The sequence below is a fragment of the Rhodnius prolixus genome, unplaced genomic scaffold (genome assembly GCF_049639745.1).
Source record: "Rhodnius prolixus isolate KJV_2025 unplaced genomic scaffold, Rpr scaffold_4, whole genome shotgun sequence".
Lineage (NCBI taxonomy): Eukaryota > Metazoa > Arthropoda > Insecta > Hemiptera > Reduviidae > Rhodnius > Rhodnius prolixus.
In genome coordinates, this window is record NW_027411614.1 from 14,321,031 (window position 1) to 14,334,450 (window position 13,420).

The window sequence follows — 13,420 nt, forward strand, 5'->3', positions numbered from 1 at the left end:
CAGTGATAGCGTAATGGGAGTCCTCTTTTTTTAAAAAAAAAAAAAAAAAGACAATCCTTTATTATTCTTTTCTTAAATAATTATCAGCTACCATCTCTCTGGTAATGGCCTAAGTATTACCAAAAACAGAGTAAAAACAGAGTTCTGGAACGACTAAGGTGCTGATAAGTCTCCAGTCGTCGATAACCACAGATGGTGACGGCCTTTATATGAAGTTACATTCCAAGAAAGTCCACCTAGTTTAGGTATTTAATACTTGAAAACTATGGTACTGCCCCTACAATTGATCAAACAGTTATAAAGCGAAGGAATATAATATTAACACTTATATCGCTTTAATTGATTTTGAAAAAGTGTTCAACGTGATTATTTCTATCGAATCTTACTTGATCAAGGTGTACATCTAAAATTGGTTAGAAATCTGTACAATTCACTATTTAGAAGCCTGAAATGTGGTGTGATGTGGTCCTTTCAGATTGGCTAGAGGTGTCCATTGTTCCCCGACATACCGTACTTGACGGCATATAAGACGCACTTTTTTGCCTAAATTAGGTCTCAAAAAAGTTACCTGCGTCTTATACGTGAAGGACACAGGTTAACTTTCAATACTGAATGCTATTTTTAGCCCGGATAAAGGTCTAGACCCACATAACTTTTTCTACATCTGCCATAATTATTTTATCAGGTTTAATAATGACTTAACTGCGTTGCTTTAATTTATAATTGACTGTTCATCCGAAAGGCTGGATGGACGAAGCTGGAATGAAACTGTGGTTACAAAACGTATGGGCGAGGCGACCTGGTGGACTCTTAAGAAAACCCTCTCTTTTGGTTTTGGATCAGTTTAGCGCCTATAGAACTGAAATTTACATATCATGTTCAAAATAGCTTGCCGTTTGTTAATTTTCCTTAATAAAAATATGTTTGGTAATTGCATTCAATGATTGTTTATTTGGCTTTTACGAAACGTGAGAACTAAAAGAAACCACACTTTAAGTTATTGTGGTACCGCGCTGTCGCGCGGACTATTGAAACTTTTTTTCCTTGTGTGTGGCCTTCTAAATAAGGGTGCGTCTTATATGCCAGTGCGTCTTATATGCCGTCAAATACGGTATTCAGTGTTGTTCTAGAACAAGATTTAAGGGTACTGCGCTGGGAAATAGGCCGGCATAGTTATTAATGGAGGCAAGCTGAACCATCTGAGGTTCGCAGATCACTTTTGTCTGCGCTTCCCCGCAAATTGATAAAGAAATTTCTAGAACTAGCAGGAAATGAGGATTGGAAGATGAAAAGTAAAAAAACAAAACAAAACTGACCTGAAAAATGCATTGTTATAACTTAGATAGAAAATGCACTGGGGAAATCAGTTTCTGATTTCTATCAGTTGGAAAAAGCACTGGTCCATCAGGCACATTTTTAAAACTAATTTAAATTTAGTTATCAAGAGAAATGTGTTTAATGTTTGCCCAATTCGCTTGCCTTCTATTTAGGTCCATGGCTAGAAAAAATGGATCAGTAGCTTGAGAAGCTCGCAGTGAGCTATGGAAAGAAATATTATAAATGTTACAAGGAAATATTAAGTAAGGAACACTGAAACTCAGAGAAAGAATAACAAATTTTGCAAATGGTGGAGTCAGCAAAAATCTCAAGAAGAAGTGGGCGGGACACGTGTCTCCGGCTGGAAACTAATGGATAACAGAGCTACTGAATGATGTCCAATGAATAGGAAAAGTACTAGAGGTTGGCAGTTTTTAAGGTGGAAAGGTCTTTGCCCAGAAATGGGTCTGATTCCGAAAATAAAGGTTTTTTTTATTATTTTATTTTTAATTTAATTCAGAATAACAATAATAACAACAATAATTTCAACTATTTAATTCTCCACTGAAAGGTACTACTTCTGTGTGGCATATATATTTTTTGAAATAAATGCTTTATTTATTTATGATCATAACAAAGGACGTACGAGAAAATTATGTACAATATTGTGATGAACAATTTCCCTGCAAAGAAGCGGGCTACGTGATTTTACCAGTTATACGAATATTTTATTGAAAAATAGATGGACAGGGAAATAAACCTTATTATAAAATAAATGAATAAAATAAAAAAAAAAAACAGGTTACGTTATTTCAATTTAGTATTAATCCTGTTTTGTGGTATAATCTTTTAAAATTTCAATTGATATCAAAATAAATGTATTGTATTCCCGTCAACCTTTCAAAGAGTTCAGAACATTTATACGATTATGACCATTTCAAATATGAGTGCAAAATAAAATTTAAAAACAAGTTAATTTAAAAAGTTTTTTTGAAATTACAAGTTGTATATTAAGAATAAATTTAGTAGGCATTTAACATGAAATACATAACATTATTTAGCTGTTCGAGATATTGCGTAATTATATTTAAACTTGAAATTATGTAAAATCGTAAAATTAGAATTGCGCTGCCGAATTGGTGAAGCTAGCAAGAGAGAATTAATTGTATTTAATATAGCTTTGTCAGATGTACCAAACTTGATTGTCCTCGGAATGTAAATTAAATTTTGATTAAGTACATATAATGGCCTTAATCAGTAGATAATAATTATTCCTTAAACTGAGTCAGGAACGTGAAGCTTAACTGAGCTTTCATTTACCAAGTTGAAGGAATTGAAACAGACTTAATAAATGAGAACAACTGGAGACGATTTCGGTGCTTTTATTTTTACGAGAAAATTAATAAATATCGAAATTATCAGTTTAAATAAAATAACAATCTTTGAAGCTATTCTTGCCAAAAAATTTGTTTTTCTAATGATCCCAATCGAAATAAAAATTTTAAGTTTATTCTTCTGTACACAATCTACAGAAGATAGATAACTACTCATCCTCAAACTAATCTTCTCACCTATGCTGACGTTACTGCCATCTTATCTACTGTCAAAGATCCATTAATATGTTAAGCTCATAGAAACCTTCAGTCTCACCTCACCTCCTTAGAAAAATGGTTCAAAAAATGGGCTATCAAACTGAACGAAACAAAATCTCAAAACATTACTTTCACTCTTCGACGCATCGCTCTTCCTCCTGTCTTTTACAATTAAATTCCTTTACCAGTAGTCTCCCTTAGGCTTTACCTTGACAGAAGACTTACATGGAATCCTCATACTAGACTTTAGAGAACAGAACTCAACAGACGCTTCCGACAACTGAAAAGACTACTCGACAACACATCAAAACTCACTCTGGATAACAAAAGACTTATATTTATTTGTAAGTACATTAAAGCCAGTCTGGTCTTATAGCATCGAACTTTGGGGTTCAACCAAACGCTCAAATCTACTAAGGATCCAGTCCTTGCAGTCTAAAATTCTTCGCTCTATAGTAAACGCTCCTTTCTACGTCACACAATAAAACCGGTCATTTACAATAAGCTAGTAAAGCTAAATTCAGACTACAAAATCAGAAAGAAGCTTGTTTACAATTAAGGGAAATCAATCCAGATACTGATCGCCGAAACAAATTTTAAGTTAGCATAATACTCTTTTTAAAAAATCAAACAAGTAATGCATTAGTTAATATTCACTTACCTCAAAATTCGGCATTTAATATCTCTCCCCATTAATAATAATTGGTACCGCAGATATGAACGTCAGTTCTGAAGCAGCGAACGTTATCACTATCTTCCACCACTTAAGCACCAATTCCATCCCGGTCTTTAATGGATTCCATAACCCGCAAACCGCTCCCAAAATAGGAAACACAGCTCGGTCATTGAAAGTACGACCATTGAAAGTGACTGTTATTTCCACAATAGTCACTATATTTAAGTAATTATTAAAATTAGAAGTTAAGGAATGTTATTATATTTTTTTAGGTGTGCTTCAAGTCCCAATCGAATCCAATGCCATAAAACATCTTAAGCTCTGGTTCTACCTAGTCAGATATGTTGGGGTTATTTGTATTTCAGCTCCTTTTCAATTCTAAGTTCCTTCTGGACAAAACAAATTGTATTAGTACCTCAAAACAAAGATACCTAGTCTGTGTAAATATATTTTATGCCTTGAATAGGTGAATTAAAGATTAAATTAGCATGAATTGAAGTTTCAGAAAACTTATTTGCTAAGTAGGCAGTAAATTTCAACAATTTGATATACTCGGCATTACATAACATGTACTGTACCTATACAAAATATATTTTACAAGTTGTAATAAAACTGCTTGTAAAACTTGTGTTTGTATTCTTTTTTATGTTTCATTTCTTTCGACACCGTATTTTCTCTAAAGCCCAGGCGAACTCTGTTTTTTTTTGTACCAGGCTATAAACTTTTCTGATGCCATTGTGGACATGAAGCCATTTACACCTTTTCTAAAACTACCTTCCTAGCATTACTATAAAAAATGAAAAGTAAATAACTAAATTATGCATATCTTGGATGTTAGCAATTAAACCACAAAATGTAGGAAATATAGCTTACAAACAAGAAGTAAACTTTCTTTTTTTTATTTCAACCGTGTGGCGTGAAACAAGACCGTCATTCATTATGTAAACTGTTTGCCATTTTTCTTCCATCCGTAATATACAATTTATCTACTATTTATTATCTGAGATAAATTTTTTTCTAAAATACTTTCGAAAAAACAACTGTTTGTTTTCTTTGTTTAATTTAGTTAGTGTACTATAATTTTATCACATTAAATATAAATAATAATTATCCAATTGCACGCAAGTTTTGGACTTAGCGCTGGAACTTTTTACCAGCTGTATTTGTAGATAAATACTTGAATTTTAGTTGTGTTTGTCCGATGGAGGTTTTCGTCGATATCCAACTTTTTCACGCTTGGCCTTTAAACGTAGATTTAACTGTGTTATTACAGCTACAGCTAAATAGAAACAATGATAATAATTTAGCAAGTTTTTAGTCCCAAATGCTATTCAAACGATGCTTTTTATTATTAATCCGATGGTTAATTATTATTAATCTTGTGATCAAAATTACGTAAGACAGAGTGACAAGTTGAAATAACAGTAGTTTAGGATATTGGGTTGATAAATACGAGGGTCGTTTGAAAAGTCCGTGCAAAGTCAGAGAGATAGCACCACTGGCGCGTATCGAGGTTATGTTTAGTTAGTAGCATCTCTTGGAAGAACACACACCAAGTTTCAGCCAGATCGGTCTATTTCTTTGTGTTGGGCATTCGTTTGAATCGAGGAAGTCGAGTGATTTTCAAAAAATGGACGAAAAAGAATTTCGTGTGTTGATTAAACACTACATTATGAAAGGCAAAACGCCTCAGGAGACTAAAGAGAAGCTTGATAAACATTATGGTGACTCTGCACCTTCGATTAGAACAGTTTATAAGTGGTTTCAAAATTTTCGGAGTGGCCATATGGGCACAAGTGACGCTGAACGTTCTGGACGCCCTGTTGAGGTTACTACTCCAGAAATCATTGATAAAATCCATGATATGGTGATGGATGACAGAAGAGTGAAGGTGCGTGAGATTGCTAGTGCTGTGGGCATCTCGAATGAACGGGTACATAATATTTTGCATCAACATTTGGACATGACAAAGCTATCCGCAAGATGGGTGCCGCGATAGCTCACGCTTGACCAAAAACGAAATCGTATGAAGTGTTGCAAGGACGGTTTGCAGTTGTTCCAGAAGAATCCGCAGGACTTTAAGCGTCGTTTCGTCACTGTGGATGAAACATGGATACAGCAAAAGAAAAATCTAAACAATGAATTACCAAGGGGGAATCTGCGCCAAAAAAGGCGAAGACCGTTCCTTCGGCCGGAAAGATTATGGCGACTGTCTTTTGGGATTCGCAAGGAATAATCCTCATCGACTATCTGGAAAAGGGTAAAACTATTACAGGTGCATATTATTCATCGTTATTGGACCGTTTGAAAACCGAGCTGCAAGAAAAACGCCCACGATTGGCCCACAAAAAAGTCCTTTTCCATCACGACAACGCACCAGCTCACACCTCAGCAGTTGTGGTCGCAAAATTAATGGAAATAGGGTTCCAACTCGTTTCACATCCCCCCTATTCTCCAGACTTGGCTCCCTCGGACTACTATTTCTTCCCCAATATGAAGAAATGGCTGGAGGGAAAAAGATTTTATTCAAACGAGGAGGTGATTGCAGAAACGAATGGCTATTTTTCAGACTTGGACAAATCCTATTATTCGGAAGGGATCAACAAACTAGAGCAGCGTTGGACGAAGTGTATAAGCCTAAAAGGAGACTATGTTGAAAAATAAAAAAGGTTTACCCCAAAAAATTAAGTAGTTTTTATTTTTGCACGGACTTTTCAAACGACCCTCGTAGGTCGAAATTGTTTGAGAATCAAATGAATAACTAAAAAGATTCGAACTTCTGATTTCACTTCTGATTTTGTTGCTAGCTGGAAAAAGACAATTAATAATTTGCACTCAAATGTCTGGGACAACCAAGCGAACCGATGTCCTACATAGTAATCTTAAAATTCCTTTCTTAACAGGAATCGGTTCATCCAGTTATCAAAAATTCCATGAATGGTTCCTTTTTCGTTGAAACTTGTCAAATATCTATTCTCTTTCCTCGTCCGATGTGGGATTAACCAGATTTTTTTAGGCTGATAACATTGTTACTTTGTATTACGTGGCAAAGTAAGATGTAGGAATTACTGTAGTGCTATTTGTTTCTAATATTTGTATAAGGAATAATTCACTTCAAATGGAAAATTAGCAAAAATTCTCATTAATTTAGTGCTAATATTATTCCTGCTCAACATACGCTATTTTCTTTCTTATTTTGTTTCGTCAGTTTTAATAAACATTTCTATCTTTCGTTAAATTATTAGTCTTAGATCAGGTGATCTTATCTTCTGAAGTTGACTATTAATTGAAGAGAAGGAATCATGTCTTGTTTTATTATTAATTAATTTTGTAATTTTCATATCCATTTTGTTGAATGTCCACTAATAATAAATTTGGGTTTATTTCTTTTTATGCTTAATTTATGTTTCCTTGATCTGTACAGGAAAGCCGGGAAGACTGTTACCAAGCAAGATTACATGTCAGGGAAGTGGATCCTACAGATTCTAGAACCTATTTCCTTACTGTACAAAATGAAAAAGGAAGTGACAGACACTATTTAAGATTGGCCGTTCGCGGTTCGTATACTAATGGCAAGTCTCAATCACTATTCACTATTTCACTAACATAGTCATTAGATTTTTAGCTGGTTAATCTACATAATCTTGAACTTTTGTACACAATTAGTTTTTTATTAGTTCTTCATTTAATGTTTTAACTAATTATCACCCTTCTTGATTACTGGAGAAGATTGTGTAGATTATTGTGATTTGTTTTTAATTTATTTGCATTAACTGCACAGATATCACAAATGTTTATTTTTAAGCTAAGCTTTAAGCTTTATATAGTATCTAGCTTTGTTTAACTTATAGTTGATTGCTTAGTATTATCTCATTGTATTCTTTTAATTCCATTATTTTCACTTGAGAACTATGTACAAAATGATAAACTTAGTCAACTTAAGAAATTTATGGAAGAATCGAATAAAAAAGACACGTTTGACGTACTTCAAAGTTCTTTTTTATTATTTGAGTGGCACATTTAATGAGGAAATAATCATACAGATTTCTTCGGCCGTCAATCAGAGGCCTATTTTATGGCGACGAGAGAGTCTAATCACGCCTCTTAGTTTTCTGTTGTTTTTTTTAGAAAATTAACTTTTACTTCTTCTCTTAAAATTGTTGGGTCAGGTAACCTTGGATGCCCATCCTCTGACTTACTTTTAAGGCACATATGTCCTTCTCTAAGGGCGCGAATTGCTAATAATAAACAGTAGAGAATAAATAAGGTTTTATCCAACCATCAATTAGTATGTCCTATCGATTAGCAAATGTGGAGTTGCCAGTAGTCACAAACAAAAAGAAGTCACGAAAATTATTGTCTGGCGGAAACTTATTGAATGTGGCAGATACATTTTATGGTCTAATCAAGATAACCTCACGCTATCTAAACTCAAACAATCGGCTTTTGACATTTTTATCTGACATAAAGGGAATCACTCTGTGAGTTAGTTTAGGTTGCAATATTAGAATACTTATTTTGCTTGTTTTTCTCCTCTATGTTAAAGAGAATTTTTCAATATTGTGAAATTTTTGGAATTTAATAAAAAAATGTAGCTCAAATTTGGCTTTTACCAAATACCATCATCCCATCAGGTATGAGCCACTACCCTTAACTACACCATTTCTTGAAAATAGTTTTCTAGTTTGTTTAATAACTACTGCAACTATTAAAATCGAATTCCTGTTTTCTGGAAAACTTTGTGTAATATACTTTGTCTGCTGGACCGCAATTACAATCAAATTTCGTTTCACTATAGCTAAGTGAATGTAGGTTGCACAATGATGGTGTCCATAGCATATGTTTAAATTGATGAAGTGGACAATTTTTTGTGTTTTTCCCCAAGTGTAACGCATCTAATGTAGGGTCAAAAGAAGTCGGCTGCTTCGACGGCAAAGAATAAAATTCGGCCGAATTTAAACTCGGTCGCAACTCTTAAAGCTGATCCAACATTGTAGGGTAGGCCTTTTTGTATAGAAATGATAGAAATTAATAATTCTGTTTTAAATATTAGCCGAAACTCATTCTTCATTAAATACAATAATTATTATCGAGTATTAAGATTGCTGAATGTGTAATTTTAAACATGATTAACACAAGTATTCAGCTTACAGTTTGGCTGGCTGCCATTTATGTTGTAGTTCTCGCTAATATTTCCCTTGGAACAACATTTCTGGTCCATTCATGTCATAACAGCAATTTAACTCTTAAACTTAGTTTATTGCATTATTTTAACTAGAAATATAGATGAAAGCATAATTTCTAATTTGCATAAACTTTAAAATAAAAGTTTACAAGAAGTAAACTTATATCATCACATGCTCAAACACATTTTATAAGTAAGAATAATATTACTTAAAAGTTGATGGGGTTTAACATTTCAATAAAAGGAAAGCTAGGAGAGTATTTCATTTCTGTAAATGGTGCTGCCCTCTAGCTTTAGGGTTATTGAAGTTGTTACTTCTCATTTTCTTAATTATAACCAAGAAGTTTTCAAATAAAGTGTAATTCTCCCCATTCATTCGTATTTCTTTTATTCAGGAAAAGTAATTATTATTTTTTTAAACTTCTTTCTTTCTTTTTCATTTTCTTACGAACATCAATAATTTACTTTCAGTTGAAATGTATTTCTGTACCCGCTTAAAGCAATAATGGAAATTGTTAAGTTATAATTTCCTTAAGGCTTTTTTTATTTACATTGGTCTTTTTCATAAATATCAAATTTCTATTCTTTTTCGTTGTACATACATTCCACACCCTCGCCTCCAGTACAGGTTTGGTGTGTTCTGCAAGACCTCATCTTCAATTTCGTACGTCTCTCTCACCATTTTACTCATCTCTCCCGTAGTTTGTCGCCCTCTTTTCACTAGTCTAGATTATCTACAAGAATGGATGATTGTGGAAACTTATGCGAGCCTTCTCTGTATGCAGTAACCATACTTTTCAGGAAATGAAGTCCACGGTTAGCTGGAGTTTGAGGGCAAGCACACATTCTTAACCTTCCGCTAACATTTATCGGTTTGAACTATACTTTCTGACTGACCGATCTTGTATTGTGTATTTATTTCACATTTATTTCTATTTGCCTCTGAAACGTGAAGCATACAAATTCATGCTTTGTTAGAGGTGTAACGCGAAAGGGGAACCGTTAAGGACCACGCCTATAAAAGCACCTAAAATAAATAAATTTAAAATAGTAGAGATAAAAAGTTCCATTAAAAAACAAATCACAATCCAAGATTGTCATTTGGATTATATCATTTTTTCGGAAGATGAATGTTTGGTCTCCGACATCTGTATCTTAGTATTTGTGCCTTAAGCCTCTGCCTATTTGTCAAAAGATTTGTATTTGAGGTTCAAGTTGCCATGCAGGCCATGAAATTATTTAGCTTTATTGCTACAATTTTTTTGGTGTAGATAATAGCTGAGGTCCTGGAGCTCCTGACTTAAGTCATTATAAACCTAGTTCTTTCTTTATTTGTAGAAATAAATATATTCAACAAGATAAACGCAAAGCCTAAACCACTAATTCATTTACAATATAAATACGTTTTCTTGTATATCCATCCACACTGAAGTACTAAATTCATTCCCCTGATTCACTATTTCTAAAACAGTTTTAATCTTAAAGCTCTTGTAATTATAAATGCGCTTTGTGTCAAAACAAATTTTCTGACTCCTTAAATAGATTTTCTTCCCTAACGAACTAGAAAGTTCTTGTGGCATAATTTTCTTTGCCTCCCCAACGCATCTTTATTACTGCCTGGAAAATTCACTTTTAACCTTGGATTATTTCAATTTGGAGAAATGTTTTTTACATTTTTTTAAACTTTACGCGACGGCTGAGGTTCTAGCCAGTACAGTTCGATTTGAGATGGTCTTTTTTTTTTGCACTTATCTTTTTTTTTTACAGATTTTAGATGAAGTTCTTTGGCAGCTAAGTCTGCAGCTTTATTGCCATTGATCCCCTACAATTCCGGGGTTCTGGAAACCTAATCTAGGGGAAGAAAGAAGACTCTTACGTAATCTGCAGAATAGTGTATGTTAAATAAGAATTTTTTTCGGATTAATACATAGCACTGTCGTGATTACTTATCATCTCCAGTGAACTATCTGTTCATAGTTCGCTTTGAATATGTTCTAGGCTTTTCTAGAAGGACTAATCGCTAGTTACACTAATGACTAGAACGACTTGGGTCCCAAGTTGGGACTAGTTCATTTATTTTAAATGGCTGAAACTCTCTGAACGTTTATTATTTAATCTTACTTATATTATTCTTCTTTATGGGAGGATTCACACCTAATCTAACCTAATCGATCCACTTTGGACTGGAATTGCCCATGTGATAAGCTTTTCTCAAATAGTTTGTCTTAGTAACTCAACAGGTCCTACGTTTGTTGTATGCGTACAAAGATGTAACTTGGGCTACTCTCGGAATCACCGCTGTAGAATTGGCTATTCCAGTTGTCCTTAACGGTTCCCCTTTCGCGTTACACCTCTAACAAAGCATGAATTTGTATGCTTCATGTTTCAGAGGCAAGTAAAATTAAGTATTTGAAATAAATTTTACACAATACAAGATCGGTCAGTCAGAAAGTAGAGTTGAAACCGATAAAGCTTTAGCGGAAGGTTAAGAATGTATGCTTGCCCTCAAACTCCAGCTAACCGTGGTCTTCATTTCCTGACAAGTATGGTTACTGCATACAGAGAAGGCTCGCATAAGTTTCCACAGTCATCCATTCTAGTAGACGATCTAGACTAGAGAAGAGAGAGGTGGTAGAGAGGGCGACAAACTACGGGAGAGATGAGTAAAATGGTGAGAGAGACGTACAAAATTGAAGATGAGGTCTTGCAGAACACACCATACCGCCGCCAACCCGTACTGGAGGCGAGGATGTGGAATGGAACGAATTTGTAACTCAGCTTTACATATTGTAAACAACTCTTTAACAAATCGATTTACTCTGTGTGCCTAAAGTTCCAAGCTCATGTTGGTTCTTCCCCCCAATCTCCAGCTCTGACTGTTTAACAAAGTTGTCTCATATCATCAGAAGATTTATACAAACAGTATGTTTACCAGAATAAACAGTCGATCCTAACTTTCCTCTATCATTGCCTAACTGGAAAGGAAAATCTTTACTCCATTAATTTATCCATCAAAAGCAGTATGATAATTTGTTAATTATATCTTGTAGCAATTTCAACTAATTTTACCACAAACTGCGAACTATGCTCCCAAAATATAACCGAGAAATAAAATAAAAAATATATATATTTAACGATTGAATAGGGGCTTAAGGCAACTTTCACATTCAATAGGTAACTGGATCTGGAGTGGACCAGAAGTGATGGGTAGTCGGTTTTAGTCACGTGTTGTTGACAGCACTCTCTTGAATACCTGTACTGCCGAATAGCCACATGCCGATTTGACAGTTCCCTTCACATACAAGCTTCTCTGTTACCCTTTCAGCATATTCTCAATCTAGTTTTCACTCCATTGAGAACAATACAGTTTGCTCCTGCGAATGATGAACATCATTCTTATATTTGGATAGTCCTTTGTATACAGGTTTGGATATATTAATATATACATACAATAGTTTTTAAAAAAAGTTCGGTCCTTTTTCTTGATGATGATTCGTTTTGGGAAGAAGCCGTTGGATGGGTTGGTTGTTCTTATTTTAGGAATCTGGTTAATAAAATGAATAATTGTGAGTCTGTTATTGTTGTAACAATACTCTCATTAATACAGCGACTGGCTGCACTATTGTGCCTTTTGCCTGCACTATTGTTATAGTTCTTTTCCTTTTGTTATTCTATTTGCCCACAAAGTCAATAGTAAGTCCAAATATTTGTTTTTTTTAACACAATTTTTTTTTAAGTTCTTATTTCCCCTATAGGCCTTCATTCCACCTGAATAAAATAGCGATTATTTTACTCTTATAACCTTTCTTTCCTAAGATTTCGTACTACTCTCCCCGTTTAGGCTAGGCCATAGGAAATCCTAAACTTCTTTTCATTTTCTAGAGTTATATTTGCTTTGTAGTTTTTCTCATATGAATGCATAGGAATTGTCAATAAGGTTTTGTACTCTTTACACTTTGAAAAGTTTAATTCAACATAACATATATGCGAATACCTCCTTCGCAAATTCCAGTCGTGCAATACCTGGGCTTTCTTTGTAACTGGGGAAATTTCCCAATCACAAGTGTTTGTACATAAAGTCACCTCTCAATAACCAACATTATCTTTAAAAATTTGAAGTTTTCAGAACAAAAAGTTCAAAACATTTTTAAAGGCATTAATTAGTGGACAATTAAACAAAAAAACTTCCTAATTCAAGAAGTTTCTAATAAGTTCATTCTTCGTTGACAATCTTGACCATTTATTTATTAAGGACTTATTCCTGACAAGCTTAAGGCAAATTCATTCTCTCCTAACTATTTACTTTAACATAGTTCATCATTCATCAAAGATTATCCTTTAGTAAATCATTTTATCAATAATTCAACATGACTTTCCACATCTAACTCTCCTTGAGTACATTTATCGCGAGCAATGACCAAGATTTTCAGCTGTTGTGTATCTAAAGGATGCACCTTCCATCTTCGCCCTATTTACGCAGCTTCCTTAAAAGGTGGATATATTTCTAATATGGAGTTTTTTTTTTGTTTTTTTTTTTCATTCAGCAGCTACACCTTGAAGTTTTCAGATGTTTGGTTTAAGAAAAACAGTCAGAGATTATATACGAGGGTCGTTTGAAAAGTCCGTGCAAAAATAAAAACTACTTAATTT

General features: G+C 34.0%; 1 protein-coding gene across 1 annotated transcript in view; it reads left to right on the forward strand.

The window, feature by feature from the left end:
• The window catches only part of LOC141455542 (uncharacterized), a 287,527-nt gene that overhangs the window by 212,884 nt on the left and 61,223 nt on the right, over window positions 1-13,420 (forward strand). The window contains exon 10 of the mRNA XM_074130658.1: window positions 7,010-7,157. Coding sequence (XP_073986759.1) covers window positions 7,010-7,157 — 148 coding nt within the window. The remainder of the gene's footprint in view (window positions 1-7,009; window positions 7,158-13,420) is intronic.